The following is a 17,592-nucleotide window of genomic DNA, read 5'->3' as shown; positions in this document are numbered from 1 at the left end:
TAGGAGTTCTGCCAGAAACAAAGATGAAGACGAAATACGTATTTCTGAAAATCACATCATCACATTGCATTATGTTAATTTGGAAAGGGCTTTATATAATGAGTTCGAAAATGGATCTGTTGAGATAAATTTAGTTTTGGCTTAGAGATCTTGCTTAACTTAATGTATAAATTTGGTTTGTTCAGATATTTGTTACAAATTGGATTTTTAAACCTTGAAATTTTTATTTCAGGTGGTATGTTTTTAGCCACAGGTAGTACTGATCATGTAATCAGAATGTATTTTTTGGGTTTTGAAGCACCTGAAAAAATTGCAGAACTTGAAAGCCACACTGTAAGTATTCACATTTTAAAATTCTGTAGATAGTTAACAATATTCCTGTTGGTACATAATCAAATAATGCTAAAAGAAATTGTTATTGATTTTAATTTTAACTTAAATGTAGAAGGAATTACTTTTAAAGGTGAACGATGATACTGACAACTTAGCACCTTACGATGCAGATAGTTTGCAGTGGTTATCTCAGCTTTAAGTCCAAGCTCTTGGTTATGATAATTATCCTGAATCGATTAGGTTTGAGCTAGGCCTATTTATCTTAGCCAAGCTCATGAAATCAGAATGCTATTTTATTAGCATGTAGCAAGATAGATAACTCTTAGTATTCTGGAATACTGGTCATTTCTCAGGTCATCTTTTCTCCTATAGGAAGTTCTGTGAAGTTACTTGACAAAAAAAATGACTTGAAAATAATTTTTTTTTTGCACATAATCAAAAGTGAATATGCCTTGTTTTCAGCTACTTAAACCTTATGTTTTTATCACTTTCTACACATAAGAGTTTTTATACAGATGTAATAATTGTAAATACAGTTTTAATTTGAGAAGCAAGGCTTTTTTTTAACCACATGTGTCTATCTTTGAGACAAGAGCTGTATCTTAATCTTACTAGATTCATAGTTAGATTCATTGTACTTAAATGTACAATACATGTTTGAGTGGTAGAGCTAAGCAGCCCAAGTACAAAGCTCTTGCTTAAACTAAATGTGCTTCTAGGTCTAAAAAACTGAGTGGGTTTTCTTTGTTTATTTACAAACTGTGTAGATGATTACTTTTGTGTTTGGTTTTTTCCCCTCTTTAGGATAAAGTTGATAGTATCCAATTTTGTAACAATGGTGATCGGTAAGTAAGTGTGTGTTTGTATTTGTGGGTGTGTTTTTAGGTAAATAAACTGTGCTTCCTATTAGTGTAGCTAATATATCATTTTGCACGTATGTATCGTATTGCAGGCACTTGTTAGTGAATGTGATAATTGAAGGAAAGGTGTGCGGCAGAGGGGAAATAAGGAAGTGTAAGTTTTTAGAATTGTAGTTTCTGCTGCCTCCTTTGACCAAAAGTTGTTCCTCCTTTAGCTCACTATTGGCTAAATGACTTATATGAAAATTAGGTATAAGGATAATGAAGTTCTTATATTTGAATAGTTAAAAAAACTTTTCTAATCAATTACTATGGTGTATTCAGCAATGAGATACCACTTAACTTATATCCCTCTTTGTGGTCCCCAGTGTCTTTTCAGGTGCCTTTCCTAAGATGCGATTTTTAACACTTTACTTTATTAAATGATTGATTTATTTTTACACAGCAGCAAGCATGAACGAATTGGAGTTTAGAGTTAAGATGCTCATAATAGCACTTTGCTCTTACTGATTCTTCCATACATCTTTAATCTTCCTATTTTTTTCCCTCTCCAAATACTTCTTGTATATTGTCTTTTCAAAACTCAATGTATTTTACAAACTGGTGATGAAATTTACTTAGTAAGACCAATCAAACCATAGCAAACCGGATCTTCTCCATTCATATATACCTTAAATCCCTGTCTTTGGGAAAAAACACCTGTAGATTTACCTGTAGTCGAGATAGTGACATTAATTTTTTTTTTTTTGGGCTGTGTCAGATAACAGATATATATTTGATCGGACTCCATTATTCCCTCAGCACTATCCCTGCCTACAAGAGAAAATGTTCAGCCCAAGATTGTGGATACCACTATTTGGGGTTCTTCAGTCCCTGCTAGTCTTGGAGGTCTCTTGCAGAGGCGTGGGGTGGCTGTGGCTCCCCCTGAAGACATAGATAGGGTGGCAGACATTCGGGGATGATAATCTGAGTGAACTTTCAGTCCGTGGGGCTAACATCTTGCTTAGACATTAGCTCCAAGTATTGACCCCACTCAGCAGCCTTCAGGCTCCAGAGCTGGGACCTACATTAAATTTATTTATTTATTTTTTTGCTTACGATTTTAACTGTAACCCTTGGTGGCACATATGTAAGTAGAAGATCTTTTTCTTTTATTTTAAGGTTCTTAAGTGGTAGCAGAGATGGAACGGCTCGGATTTGGAGATTTGAGCAGTTAGAATGGAGAAGCATCTTATTGGATATGGCTACCAGAATCTCAGGGTAGGTTGAGATGGTTTGTTTCTAGGTAGGTGCATGTGTCATAATTACTTGGTCTCTCTCTCTCTCCCTGGTTGGTTAATTGCTTTTTTCAGAGGACTGGAGCCACCTCCTATTAGAAGAGCTACAGTCTTTAAGTGAATAGCTACCTCCTGTATATCTGAAAAATAGATACTTAAATCTCATGTATGCTTACAGTTATGTAGGAAAGAACAACGTATTTGTTTTACTGTTGTTCAAAGCATTAACTTCCTCTTAGGTTTTGCATTTAAAACCACCTACAATTTTAGAATTATAAAAGTATGTCAAGTGTGGAAGTTTTTAGAAATTCTACTTGTCTGAAGATAGGATTTTTGGAATTTTTAAAAAGTTGGCTTGTAGCATCTGGTTAAAGCAAGCAAATACACTATACTGTTTAGATTTTAAAAAATTTGGCTCCAGTGAGAGTGATTTTTTTTTTTTTTGGCATGTTAAAATTTTGGCTCGTAAAATGGCATTGAAGGCAGCTTTATCCAACTGTCCCCCTCCCTAAACAGTCCAAAGTCTCAAATGTATTTTGAGCATCTCTGAGGGAAGTTTAGCACTTCCCAAAATAGATACTACATATTTCAAATACATTGCTCTTTTGGGTTTGTATGTATTGGGAGGGTAGTACAGGTGATGGAAAGAATATGTGTTTTGGAGCCAGACCTTTGCTCAAATACCACTTACATTGTTTATAGCTATATAATTTTAAGAACATAATTTAACATTTATTAATCTGGTTTCATCGTCTGGGAAATGAGACTGCCTGTCTTTAAGTATTACTGGCAATTTTAAATTATATGAGGAACATTTTAGCACACTGCCTTATCTAGAGTAGGCATATCAGTGTTCTTAGCAGTTTTTCTGAGACATGTTACACATTTTGTCTTTGGAAATCCTCATGTCTGCTTTATTTTCAATAATTTTAGGAGAAATTAACTCATGTTCTCTGCAATGGCTCAAACAATTACGTTGAATTTCAAAACAAATTTGCCATTAATACTTCTGTGGAGTGATGTGTGGTAGAAAATGAAAAAAATACATACTATAGAAATCTGGTAATTCTTGTTCACAAACAAATTGAATCTTTACAGTTACTTTAAAATGCTACATCTGGATATTCAGAAGCATTTTAGTATAAAAGTGAATACTGTCGATCTTTGATTAATTGAAATAATGAAAGAATGGCAATGAAGAAAATTTGAAATTGTATTCCACTATGAATAATTATTTTATTTGACAAAATAGGAACATCAATGTGAAAACTTGAATAAAAGTTTTTTTTAGTAAGACTGAAAACTAAATTCCTTGTTGCCGTACTCTCTTCATGGAGAGAACTTTTCCTGTATTTCCTCTTTCGGTGGAAATACTCTTTTCTCATTTAAGGTTTTACCTCTTTCAGATCTTGAAAAGCGGTGTTTTCTGTCTGTAGGAGTTGGTGGGTGTATTTGTTTTAGTGTTCTACTCTTGACCGATCAACTTCGTGAAATGCAACGTGTCTGTTTGTAAATTCAAGTGAAGTGTGGATCCTTAGCCTGTGTTCTGTTTTGTCTCTTATGTTACACTTCCTCTGACCAATCTAGTTAGAATTATTCTCATTCGTGCTCCATTGTGCTTACGTAGATAGCTGTTACATAGAACTTGCTCCATATTCTTGTAGCTGTTTTCTTTAAAATATGTTTATTATATGTTTGTAATTTCTTGGAAGGTGCTCTGTGATTTTAGAAGCAGCCAGGCCTTACCTAGTCTCTGGCCGTGTACTATGGATACTGTATTTTACACAGAAACCTTGCACATCGCTTTGACAAAGGCAGCGAAACATTACACATACGTGTATCCAAGATAATTCTTGCCAAGGGACCCCCAAGAACAGTCTGTAGGGAAATATAAAATGAGTACAGTCTCCTTTACAGTTCAACAAATTGAGACTCTGTGTCATGCACTTCATTGGGACATAAAGGTGAATTACCTTCTTACTGCCTTCCTGAACTTTGTCATCTTCTCTGGGGAGAGAAGCAGTTGAAAGTATTACTGATAGGGCTTGGGGCCAGAAGGGAATAATAAAAAAAGGTAGAGAAAAAGATCTGCTTTTATGAGCAGAGGTGGTATTCTAAATCTGCCTTTATTCAGTTTCTGAACTGTTTCTAAATCACCTTTTTCCCTCGGGATTTTGCTCTTCTCTGGTTATAGATAACCTGTTGTGGGTCAGTGTGATGAACTTTCTGTAGAGTTAATAAAGTATGGACATGAGCTGGATTACTTTAGTTTTCTTGTCTCAATGAGGGATTGTGTACATAGTATAGCCTCCTGCACATACGGCATTGCACATTTCATATTTTTTTCTTAGAGATTTATCCTTGGAAGAGGAAAAATTTATGAAACCCAAAGTAACAATGATAGCTTGGAATCAAAATGACAGCATTGTTGTCACAGCTGTGAATGATCATGTCCTCAAAGTGTGGAATTCTTATACTGGACAACTGCTTCATAACTTATTGGTAGGTAGTTTTTATATAGTATAACAAATCACCATTTTTTTGAACTGTAATTTTATTTTTAATAAACATGTTTTATTTATATTATCAAATGAATAGAAATTTGTATACACACAGATAAATTACTGTCATTAAAACATTTTTAAAAATCCTTACACACTATGACAATATGGGCTTTTAATTTTAAATATAACTTGCAAACCCTCCTTAACTATATAACTTTGTTGAATAAAGGGACATGCTGATGAAGTATTTGTTTTGGAGACACATCCCTTTGATTCCAGAATTATGTTGTCTGCAGGACACGATGGCAGCATATTCATATGGGACATTACAAAAGGCACCAAGATGAAACACTATTTTAATATGGTGAGTGGAGTGCTGGATCTTCATGCATGTTTGCATTTGTTTCAAGTACTTGGATAATGAAATGTCTTTATAGTTATATTTTACCCCTTGACCCAGGATCTAATTCAGGATCGTGCATTGTATTAAGTTGTTATGTTTCTGTAGTTTTGTAGTTTTTTTTACCTATATCTTGCCCTTTAATAGTACCAGGCAAGTAACGTTATGGGATATTTCTGTTTTGTCCGACATTTCTTCATGATTCAATACTGTTGCACATTTTTTTAATGGATTAAAACATAAATGATAATGCATCTTCCATGTATTATTTCAGGACACACAAATATTTATTTATTCCACTATTGGTAATAATTACAGATATTTGGTTAAGGTGGCATCTGCCATATTTCCCCACTATAAAATAGTTGTTTTTTTCCTTTGTAAATATTAAACAATTTTTTCACAGACTGTGTCTGGTTCCTCATTAAACTTTCACAAATGTTAATATCCATTGAAGATTTTTCTAATGGCATCAATCTTCACATATTTATTAATTGGCATTCTTGCATAGTTTTGTAATCCTTTTTCATTTTATGTAAAGAATGTTTTTCAAATCCTTAACTATTAAAGAATTTCCAAATATATTAACTGTAAATTCAGCCTTTGAGAAGAATGTTACTTTTATAGTTAATTTACTGTTGTTGACTATTTAAGTGGTTTCAAAAATATGCACAGCATTAACACTTTGAATGTCTTCACACATGGCTGTTTATATAGATCTCTGATTATTTTATTAGGATAAATTCTGAGGAAAGTATGTAAAAGGGCTTGTATATTGCTAAGACTTTTGATTGATACGTGTGTGTGTGTGTGTGTGCACTGGGTGTGTGTGCACTGGGTGTGTGTGTGTGTGTGTGCGCACTGGGTGTGTGTGCACTGGGTGTGTGCGCACTGGGTGTGTGTGCACTGGGTGTGTGTGCACTGGGTGTGTGTGTGTGTGTGTGTGTGCACTGGGTGTGTGTGCACTGGGTGTGTGTGCACTGGGTGTGTGTGCACTGGGTGTGTGTGTGTGTGTGTGTGCACTGGGTGTGTGTGCACTGGGTGTGTGTGTGTGTGTGTGTGCACTGGGTGTGTGTGCACTGGGTGTGTGCGCACTGGGTGTGTGCGCACTGGGTGTGTGTGCACTGGGTGTGTGTGCACTGGGTGTGTGCACTGGGTGTGTGTGCACTGGGTGTGTGCACTGGGTGTGTGTGTGTGTGTGTGTGCACTGGGTGTGTGTGCACTGGGTGTGTGTGTGTGTGTGTGCGCACTGGGTGTGTGTGCACTGGGTGTGTGCGCACTGGGTGTGTGTGCACTGGGTGTGTGTGCACTGGGTGTGTGTGTGTGTGTGTGTGTGCACTGGGTGTGTGTGCACTGGGTGTGTGTGCACTGGGTGTGTGTGTGTGTGTGTGTGCACTGGGTGTGTGTGCACTGGGTGTGTGTGTGTGTGTGTGTGCACTGGGTGTGTGCGCACTGGGTGTGTGCGCACTGGGTGTGTGTGCACTGGGTGTGTGTGCACTGGGTGTGTGCACTGGGTGTGTGTGCACTGGGTGTGTGCACTGGGTGTGTGTGTGTGTGTGTGTGCACTGGGTGTGTGTGCACTGGGTGTGTGTGTGTGTGTGTGTGCGCACTGGGTGTGTGCGCACTGGGTGTGTGTGCACTGGGTGTGTGTGTGTGTGTGTGTGCACTGGGTGTGTGTGCACTGGGTGTGTGTGTGTGTGTGTGCACTGGGTGTGTGTGCACTGGGTGTGTGTGTGTGTGTGTGTGCACTGGGTGTGTGTGCACTGGGTGTGTGTGCACTGGGTGTGTGTGTGTGTGTGTGTGTGCACTGGGTGTGTGCGCACTGGGTGTGTGTGCACTGGGTGTGTGTGCACTGGGTGTGTGTGTGTGTGTGTGTGCACTGGGTGTGTGCGCACTGGGTGTGTGTGCACTGGGTGTGTGTGCACTGGGTGTGTGTGTGTGTGTGTGTGTGCACTGGGTGTGTGCGCACTGGGTGTGTGTGCACTGGGTGTGTGCGCACTGGGTGTGTGTGTGTGTGTGTGTGTGCACTGGGTGTGTGTGCACTGGGTGTGTGCGCACTGGGTGTGTGCGCACTGGGTGTGTGTGCACTGGGTGTGTGTGTGTGTGTGTGTGTGCACTGGGTGTGTGTGCACTGGGTGTGTGTGTGTGTGTGTGCGCACTGGGTGTGTGCGCACTGGGTGTGTGTGCACTGGGTGTGTGTGTGTGTGTGCACTGGGTGTGTGTGCACTGGGTGTGTGCGCACTGGGTGTGTGCGCACTGGGTGTGTGTGCACTGGGTGTGTGTGCACTGGGTGTGTGCACTGGGTGTGTGCGCACTGGGTGTGTGCGCACTGGGTGTGTGTGCACTGGGTGTGTGTGGGTGTGTGCGCACTGGGTGTGTGTGCACTGGGTGTGTGTGTGTGTGTGTGTGCACTGGGTGTGTGTGCACTGGGTGTGTGTGTGTGTGTGTGTGCACTGGGTGTGTGTGCACTGGGTGTGTGTGTGTGTGTGTGTGCGCACTGGGTGTGTGCGCACTGGGTGTGTGTGCACTGGGTGTGTGTGTGTGTGTGTGTGTGCACTGGGTGTGTGTGCACTGGGTGTGTGTGTGTGTGTGTGTGCACTGGGTGTGTGTGCACTGGGTGTGTGCGCACTGGGTGTGTGTGCACTGGGTGTGTGTGCACTGGGTGTGTGCACTGGGTGTGTGTGCACTGGGTGTGTGCACTGGGTGTGTGTGTGTGTGTGTGTGCACTGGGTGTGTGTGCACTGGGTGTGTGTGTGTGTGTGTGCGCACTGGGTGTGTGCGCACTGGGTGTGTGTGCACTGGGTGTGTGTGTGTGTGTGTGTGCACTGGGTGTGTGTGCACTGGGTGTGTGTGTGTGTGTGTGCACTGGGTGTGTGTGCACTGGGTGTGTGTGTGTGTGTGTGTGCACTGGGTGTGTGTGCACTGGGTGTGTGCGCACTGGGTGTGTGCACTGGGTGTGTGTGTGTGTGTGTGTGTGCACTGGGTGTGTGTGTGTGTGTGTGTGCGCACTGGGTGTGTGCGCACTGGGTGTGTGTGCACTGGGTGTGTGTGTGTGTGTGTGTGTGCACTGGGTGTGTGTGCACTGGGTGTGTGTGCACTGGGTGTGTGTGTGTGTGTGTGTGTGCACTGGGTGTGTGTGCACTGGGTGTGTGTGCACTGGGTGTGTGTGTGTGTGTGTGTGTGCACTGGGTGTGTGCGCACTGGGTGTGTGTGTGCACTGGGTGTGTGCGCACTGGGTGTGTGTGCACTGGGTGTGTGCGCACTGGGTGTGTGCGCACTGGGTGTGTGTGTGCACTGGGTGTGTGCGCACTGGGTGTGTGTGTGCACTGGGTGTGTGCGCACTGGGTGTGTGTGTGCACTGGGTGTGTGTGCACTGGGTGTGTGTGTGCACTGGGTGTGTGCGCACTGGGTGTGTGCGCACTGGGTGTGTGTGCACTGGGTGTGTGCGCACTGGGTGTGTGTGTGCACTGGGTGTGTGTGTGTGTGTGTGTGTGCACTGGGTGTGTGTGTGTGTGTGTGTGCGCACTGGGTGTGTGTGCACTGGGTGTGTGCGCACTGGGTGTGTGTGTGCACTGGGTGTGTGTGCACTGGGTGTGTGTGTGCACTGGGTGTGTGTGCACTGGGTGTGTGCGCACTGGGTGTGTGTGCACTGGGTGTGTGCGCACTGGGTGTGTGTGTGTGTGCACTGGGTGTGTGTGTGTGTGTGTGTGCGCACTGGGTGTGTGTGCACTGGGTGTGTGCGCACTGGGTGTGTGTGTGCACTGGGTGTGTGTGCACTGGGTGTGTGTGTGTGCACTGGGTGTGTGTGCACTGGGTGTGTGCGCACTGGGTGTGTGTGCACTGGGTGTGTGCGCACTGGGTGTGTGTGTGCACTGGGTGTGTGTGCACTGGGTGTGTGTGTGTGCACTGGGTGTGTGTGCACTGGGTGTGTGCGCACTGGGTGTGTGTGTGCACTGGGTGTGTGTGCACTGGGTGTGTGTGTGTGCACTGGGTGTGTGTGCACTGGGTGTGTGTGTGTGCACTGGGTGTGTGTGCACTGGGTGTGTGTGTGTGCACTGGGTGTGTGTGCACTGGGTGTGTGTGTGTGCACTGGGTGTGTGTGCACTGGGTGTGTGTGTGTGCACTGGGTGTGTGTGCACTGGGTGTGTGCGCACTGGGTGTGTGTGTGTGCACTGGGTGTGTGCGCACTGGGTGTGTGTGTGTGCACTGGGTGTGTGTGCACTGGGTGTGTGTGTGTGCACTGGGTGTGTGTGCACTGGGTGTGTGTGTGTGCACTGGGTGTGTGTGCACTGGGTGTGTGTGTGTGCACTGGGTGTGTGTGCACTGGGTGTGTGTGTGTGCACTGGGTGTGTGTGCACTGGGTGTGTGTGTGTGCACTGGGTGTGTGTGCACTGGGTGTGTGTGCACTGGGTGTGTGTGTGTGCACTGGGTGTGTGTGCACTGGGTGTGTGCGCACTGGGTGTGTGTGCACTGGGTGTGTGCGCACTGGGTGTGTGTGTGCACTGGGTGTGTGTGCACTGGGTGTGTGTGTGTGCACTGGGTGTGTGTGCACTGGGTGTGTGCGCACTGGGTGTGTGTGTGCACTGGGTGTGTGTGCACTGGGTGTGTGTGTGTGCACTGGGTGTGTGTGCACTGGGTGTGTGTGTGTGCACTGGGTGTGTGTGCACTGGGTGTGTGTGTGTGCACTGGGTGTGTGTGCACTGGGTGTGTGTGTGTGCACTGGGTGTGTGTGCACTGGGTGTGTGTGTGTGCACTGGGTGTGTGTGCACTGGGTGTGTGCGCACTGGGTGTGTGTGTGCACTGGGTGTGTGCGCACTGGGTGTGTGTGTGTGCACTGGGTGTGTGTGCACTGGGTGTGTGTGTGTGCACTGGGTGTGTGTGCACTGGGTGTGTGTGTGTGCACTGGGTGTGTGTGCACTGGGTGTGTGTGTGTGCACTGGGTGTGTGTGCACTGGGTGTGTGTGTGTGCACTGGGTGTGTGTGCACTGGGTGTGTGTGTGTGCACTGGGTGTGTGTGCACTGGGTGTGTGCGCACTGGGTGTGTGTGTGCACTGGGTGTGTGCGCACTGGGTGTGTGTGTGTGCACTGGGTGTGTGTGCACTGGGTGTGTGTGTGTGCACTGGGTGTGTGTGCACTGGGTGTGTGTGTGTGCACTGGGTGTGTGTGCACTGGGTGTGTGTGTGTGCACTGGGTGTGTGTGCACTGGGTGTGTGTGTGTGCACTGGGTGTGTGTGCACTGGGTGTGTGTGTGTGCACTGGGTGTGTGCGCACTGGGTGTGTGTGCACTGGGTGTGTGTGTGTGCACTGGGTGTGTGTGCACTGGGTGTGTGTGTGTGCACTGGGTGTGTGTGCACTGGGTGTGTGCGCTAGAAAATTACTCTTCAGTTAATATTGAGGTCCAGTTCAAAGTGTGATTAATTTTGGAGGCAGAGTAATAATTTCCTATACATTAGTGGTTCTTAGACTTTTGATTGAAGACCACCCTAGTCCATGTGTTCTGTGTTTTTAAGTTTTTTTTAAAATTTCAATATACTTATGCTGGACAGTTTCTCTAACAGTTTAAAGTACAGTATTTTACTTATTAACATTAAATGCACTGAAACAACTCAGATAGCATGACTGAAAGTACTGAAAGTACATCTTTAGGTACCTCTGAAAGTTGCATCTCTGTGTGTTCAAATTACTGGAAAAAGAACTAAGCTGCCTTTAATTTTTTTATGGCCTTAAAATTCATAGGTACATCTATCTTTTGGGGGTGCGGGCTTAGGTAATTAGGTTTACTTATTAGTTTTAACTGAGTCCCTGGAGATTGAACCTAGGACCCTGTGCATGCTAAGCGTGCACTCTGCCACTGAGCTATACCCTCCCCCTCCATTTTCTTAATTATTTTTTAAAACTCAGTAGGAACATTGCACCCTAAATTTAATCTGTCAAAACAGAAAACTACATTAATTCAGGCTTTAAACAGAATATAGGCTAAATAAACTCTAAGCTAAAGAATAATCTGAAAAAAGGCTCAAGTGAATAACTATGGTCTTATTTCCAGTCAGACACCAAAAATTGGCCTTGTATACGGAGTTCTTTACTGCCCAGCTGAGGGGGGCTCCTAGACAAATTACTTAGAGTTGTAAACTACTAACAAAACAGTATTTCATTACATATATAATAGACATTTATATGACACTGAGTTGTTCTCCAGGCACAGTTGCAGGGCGTATTTTGTCAGGAATCTTTGGGACTCTTCAAACTGCAGGTAAAAATTGGAGTCTGTCTTACTTTGCTTAGATAGGTTTGTCCACTTGGGAAAACTTCCTTCTCAGCAGGTACCCTTAGCAAAGCTTTCAGCACAGTTAGTTCCACACGTATGATAGGAGAGTAGCTGCCACTGCCACCATCTTTGTTTTACCAGCCAAGAGTGTGACGTGGTGTCAAGGCATAGGTAGAGCTGTGGTGGAGATGGCTCTTCAAAGGACCCTGTGGGTGAATCTGTGTAATAGGAGGGAAAGTATTTATACATTTTTTTTCTTTTTAAGTTATGAGAGAATGCAAATTTGTATACATACTATCTTATTCCCTAAATATCCCAGTACCTTAATTTTTTTTTCCATTTTGTTAATTGGCACTCATTCATGTGTAGCATAGCAGTAGTGAGTTGTGGGTACTTACACATGTGTGTGGATTTGTTTTGGCAATTAGTGGGTGGATGATGCTTTTTCCAACATGATTTAACTTGTCCTTAAGTTTATTATTGGAAGGTTACAGTCTGAGACAACAAATATGCATAGCTCTACACTGTTAATGAAACAGCTAATTTAGTTCTAAATTGATAATGCTAAACTAATATAATTTATAGTTAAAAAAGCAAGAATAAAACAGTTTAAAAGTCATCTATTTAAGGCAACATTCATGATGCACTTAAAGCATCCTTCCTAAAGTCTATGGCAGTTTGAAATAAGGTAGTTGCAGGTGCAAGGATTTACATATGCACCCTTGAGACTTCGAAGCATTGCAGATTTTGCATGGTGATCACTCATCTTAGTAGAAAGTTTAAACTCCATAAAAGTATTGATTTTAGTTCACAGATGCCAGACTATTGCTCTTTTTTGGAAAAAGGAGGGGAAGGGGAACGTAATTAGGTTTATTTATCTATTTTTAATGGAGGTACTGGGGATTGAACCCAGGACCTTGTGTATGCTAAGTACACATGTTCCCGCTAAACTATTACTCTTTAATCGTTTGCCTCGTGGATTATTAATCAGTAGCTTTTTGTTATATAGTAAAAGAAAAGTTTGTGATATTGTCATTTACTTGTAAGAAGAAAGCCTTAATTTTGGATTGCTTTATTATGATCCTTCATTTGATCGGTTTGAGAACTGACTCTTAGAAAATCTTTCATGATTTTTTTCTAGGCTAGTGGTATCTAAAATGTATTTTGTTTTCTGAAAATAATCACATGTGCTTAATGAGAAATTAGGTTTTAATTTTTTGGGGGGAATTGATACAGCAGAAAAATACTTGCATAGAAATTGTCATAAATTTTTCTCTCTGTATTTCCTAGATTGAGGGACAAGGACATGGAGCTGTATTTGACTGTAAGTTTTCACAGGACGGGCAACATTTTGCCTGTACAGATTCTCATGGGCATCTTCTGATATTTGGCTTTGGATGCAGCAAGCCATATGAAAAGGTCATTTCATATACTTTTTTTGTAGCATGTGAAATAATTATTAAGGATGTTTTGAAAATATGTTAGAAGTATTGATTTGATTGTTTTTGTCTTTTCAAATAAAATTAACTGGTTAATATTTATTTTCTTTAATGTATATAAACCTCAGAATTTGAATCTGTAAACTTCCCTTTTCTAGATTCCCGATCAGATGTTCTTCCATACTGACTATCGACCACTGATTAGAGATTCTAATAATTATGTCTTAGATGAGCAAACTCAGCAGGCTCCTCACCTTATGCCTCCACCATTCTTGGTGGATGTAGATGGAAATCCTCATCCAACTAAGTATCAGAGATTAGTACCAGGCCGAGAAAATTCTGCAGATGAACATTTGGTTCCACAGCTAGGCTATGTGGCAACAAGTAAGTGCTAAGTCTTTTTTTTTTTAATGTAAATAATAATACAAAGAACTCCTGTACTTGCAGATTCACCAGTCCTTAATATTTTGCAATATTTGTTTTATCATTCTATCTCTACATACATACTATTGTTTTGAACCGTTTCAGACTTAAGTTCTGGGCCTCATGTCCATTTACTGCTAAATACTTCAGTGTGTGTTTTCTTTTCTTTTTCATTTTATTGAGTTATAGTCAGTTATGATGATGTGTCAATTTCCGGTGTAGAGCACAGTTTTTCAGTTATACCTGAACATACATATATTCATTGTTGCATTCTTTTTCACTGTGAGCTACCACAAGATCTTGTGTATATTTCCCTGTGCTATACAGTATAAACTTGCTTATCTATTCTGTGTGTATATCTGTCAGTATCTACAAATTTTGAGCTCCCAGTCTGTCCCTTCCCAGTGTGTATTTTCTAAGAACAAAGATACTCTGTTACATAATCATAAACAATTATTAAAATTAGGATATTTAATTAACTTACATTTAACTTATATAATACTGTTATCAGAGTTTGTTATTCTAATAATGCCTGTATACCTTTTTTCCCCTCCCCTAATGTAGATTTTAATTTGGGACTACATATTACATTTAGTTGTCATTGATTAAGTCCAGGTTATGCATTTTTGAAGGAACAGAACATAAATGGTGTTGTAGCCTTCCTGGAGCATCACATTAGGGTGCTTGTGATTGTGTTTTGTCCAATTATTAATAATGTTGAATTTGAATACTTGGTGTCTGCCAAGGGTCTCCAATATGAAGGTTTTTTTTTTTCTCTTTGTAATTAATAAGTAATTTGTGGGGAGATGTGATGTAAATAACCTGTTCCTTATCAAACTTCACCTATAAGTTTTAGGATCCATTTAGAATTTTTGCCTGAATCATTTGTTACTTTGAAGGTCGCAAAATGGTTTTCTAACTCTATTCTCATTACACCTGCATTTTATTATTAACTGGCCTATTACTACTCTCCTATTTATTTATTTATATAATTTATTAAGTTTTAATGTGGATTTAGGGATTTAGGGTTGTTATATAGTGGGTTATAATCCATTGCTATCATTATTTAGTTGCTAATACTATCCTTGGATTTGGCTGTGAGAGCCTTTTCAAGCTGAGTTTTGTGTCCTTTCCCAAGTCCCCATCATTCTTGAGCACTTCTTTACTTTCTGGCACAAGGTGTTCTAGTCCCACCTTGTACTTGGCCTGTCCTAGCCACATGCAGAGTCTTTTTTAAATTTTTGAGTTTTTGTATTTGTTCTAGCAGTGTAATATTTTCCTCTAATATTATTAAGCAAAGAAAAAGGATGCTTCTGTTTTGTTTGGATGAGGATTGATTTACTGAAACTAAACCACTGTAAGGTTAAAGATTAATGTAAATCACTATATGTTTACTCTTTGAGATGTTCTTTTTTTTTTATTAGTTTGATCGAAGTATGCATTACATACAGAATTCACCACTGTTAAGTGTACAATTCAAATCAGTTGACAAATGTTAAACCGTCATGTAACCACCATCACAATTAAGATATAGAACATTTCCAACACCCCCAGAAGTTCTCTTGGGACTGTTTGAAATCAGTTCTCTCCCTTTTCCTGGTCCCCTGTAATGACTTTTATTTTATCACTTTAATTTTTCCTTTTTAAGGAATTTTGTATAAATGAAATCATACAATATGTAGTCTTTTGGATCTGGCTTCTTTAACTTAGCAGGTGCTTTTGAGACTCATTCTTGTTGTTGCAGATATTAGTCATTTGTTCCTGTTAATTGGTAATGCGCCATTGTATGGGTATACCATCATTTATCCACTCACTAACAGCCGAAGGACATTTGACTTTTTTCCATTTTGTGGCTATTTTAAGGAATGCTGAAATAATTCAGCTATCCTGTGGACTTTTTCTTACTTTTTCCTTTGGTTCTATCAATTTTTGCTTTATGTATTTTAAAATCCTGTTATTATGTGTATACACATTTCAGATTGTCCTCTTGGTGGATTAAGTCTATAATCATTATGAAAATTCCCTCTTTATCCTTGGGAGTATTTCTTGTTTTGTTTCATGTTATAACTAATCCGACTTTTTTGGATTAGTGTTATCAGGGTGTATCTTTTCAATTATTCTAACCAATCTGTGTGTTTTTATTAAAGTATTTCTTGCAGGCAGCAATCCAGTCTGACAGCCTGCCTTTAATTGGAATATGTAAACCATTTATACTTAATATAATTATTAGTATGGTCAAGCTTAAAGTTCTACATGTTGATATTTATTTTGTCTTTATCTTTTCTGTTCTTTGTGCCTTTAGTCTTTTTTTCGCACCTGTTTTGAAATTGCTTATTTTTTAGTGTTTCATCATGATTGACACTAACATTTTATTAGCGATGCTTGTTAGTTTTATTTATTATTAATGGTTTCTCTAGGGCTTGAATTGTCAATATGTGGTTTGCAGACCCATGGTTTTATCCATGACCTTTTATGGGGTCTTCAGTGTTATAACTATCTTCCTAATAATATGGAAATATTAATTTCCTTTGGCATTTGCACTGATAGTACAGAAGTAGTGGTGGGTAAAACTTTTGGTACCTTAGCACAAATCAGGGCTGTGGCAGTATACCCCTAGCAGTCATTGTATTCTTCACTGCCTTGAACACGCATTTTAAAATATTCTGAGTGTTAAGATTGGAAGTATGCATAAAACAGTTCTGCTGTGCGTTCTGAGGTCTCTCCATTCTGGCTGGTGGGAACATGAACTATTTGCAGCCCTGTGAGAATTCTGGGAAATCGTTGGCTTAATGGTTTTTCATGTTTTATTCCCCACCATGGTGGAGTTTTACCCACCATGCACATATTATTATTTAGCCAAGAGAATCAGTTGGACTTGACTGTGTACCTTTCAGCTTTCTGTGCAGTTCAGTCCTCTCTGATACTCAGCCTTGCATATTTTAGTCTTCCCCTGCTCCGAGACTCTGACCTCTGTCCCTCAACTCAGTGAGATCTCTGAATAGTGTTTAAGTTCCTGCTCCTTGTTCTGCAGCCTGGAAGTTGCTTCCGGACAGTTACTTGGAGCGATCAAAAGATCAGGGATTGTAGTCCTGTGCTGTCTGTTGTCCAATATCTGAAAGCCCTTTTTCATATATATTTTTTCTAGTGTTGTAGTAGTTTATAGTGGAAGGGCACTGTAGCACTTAAGCCTTTATGGGTAAAACCCTTCCTTAATATTTGAATGGTTTATGCCAAATAGAAACAGTTATTCTGATGATACTTGCCAAGTTACATGTAAGTTCAGTGCTGTGAAAGGAAAGTTACATAGAGTTTTTTGGGGAAGGGAGAGGATTAGAAGTTTCTTTTCCTGCTGTTCTCCCCTTGGTTCCATGTTGTTATGTTATTCCTAGTTCTAACTAAATTTTTTTAAATCTTTTTAGATTAGGGCTCCACTTCTTTCTTAGCTCATTTTTGACAGTGATGAAAAAGTTCAGTAATTTTTAAGACAGTGAGTTCTTCTAAGTTCTTCATTGTTTCATAGTAAAATGGAAATGTTATCAATGAGATATAAGGGAATCTAACTCAGGTAGTAGGATGGAAGTATTTTTTCCTCTGAAATTCTATAGGACTTTTTTCAGTTTCTTACGTGTTCCTTTGGATGCAAGTATATCTTTGCATTCTTTTTGTTTAATACCCTGTTAATTTAGTTAGAGTTCTGCTTATAAGCTGAAGGAGAGTTCTGGTCTGCGTTATATACTATGTTCAAAGAAGATGCATTTTATGGTGGGTGGGTGTGTAAGGAATTGTTTGCATGAAAATGTTAATGTTTAGATAAATTTCAAGACCCCACAACCATCTAATACTTTTTATCCATTGACACTAATTCTGAACCTATTAAGTATCTCTAAAAATGTGTTATTTGAAAAATAAAGATGCAAAGAGTTAAAAAAAAATCTGAATTTGTAGTTGAAGAATTATGCCTACACTTAAAGCATATGTGAGAGAGCGACATGAGCTTAGTGGGAGAGGCACTTAGTGGGCGTGGCTGCCGCTTTCAGCTGTGTGTGCTCTAAGTGTGTGGGGTAGGAGGGAGCTAGAGTTGGGAGTTG

General features: G+C 40.8%; 1 protein-coding gene across 1 annotated transcript in view; it reads left to right on the top strand.

Annotated features, from left to right (window-relative positions):
• Positions 1-17,592, top strand: part of BRWD1 (bromodomain and WD repeat domain containing 1) — a 111,253-nt gene that overhangs the window by 31,909 nt on the left and 61,752 nt on the right. The window contains exons 11-17 of the mRNA XM_064475993.1: positions 233-333; positions 1,138-1,178; positions 2,355-2,453; positions 4,822-4,972; positions 5,204-5,338; positions 12,933-13,061; positions 13,240-13,465. Coding sequence (XP_064332063.1) covers positions 233-333; positions 1,138-1,178; positions 2,355-2,453; positions 4,822-4,972; positions 5,204-5,338; positions 12,933-13,061; positions 13,240-13,465 — 882 coding nt within the window. The remainder of the gene's footprint in view (positions 1-232; positions 334-1,137; positions 1,179-2,354; positions 2,454-4,821; positions 4,973-5,203; positions 5,339-12,932; positions 13,062-13,239; positions 13,466-17,592) is intronic.

This window comes from Camelus dromedarius, chromosome 2 (genome assembly GCF_036321535.1).
Source record: "Camelus dromedarius isolate mCamDro1 chromosome 2, mCamDro1.pat, whole genome shotgun sequence".
NCBI classification, from domain to species: domain Eukaryota; kingdom Metazoa; phylum Chordata; class Mammalia; order Artiodactyla; family Camelidae; genus Camelus; species Camelus dromedarius.
The sequence above is the reverse complement of the archived record's forward strand: the minus strand, read 5'-3'. Positions and strand labels throughout refer to the sequence as shown.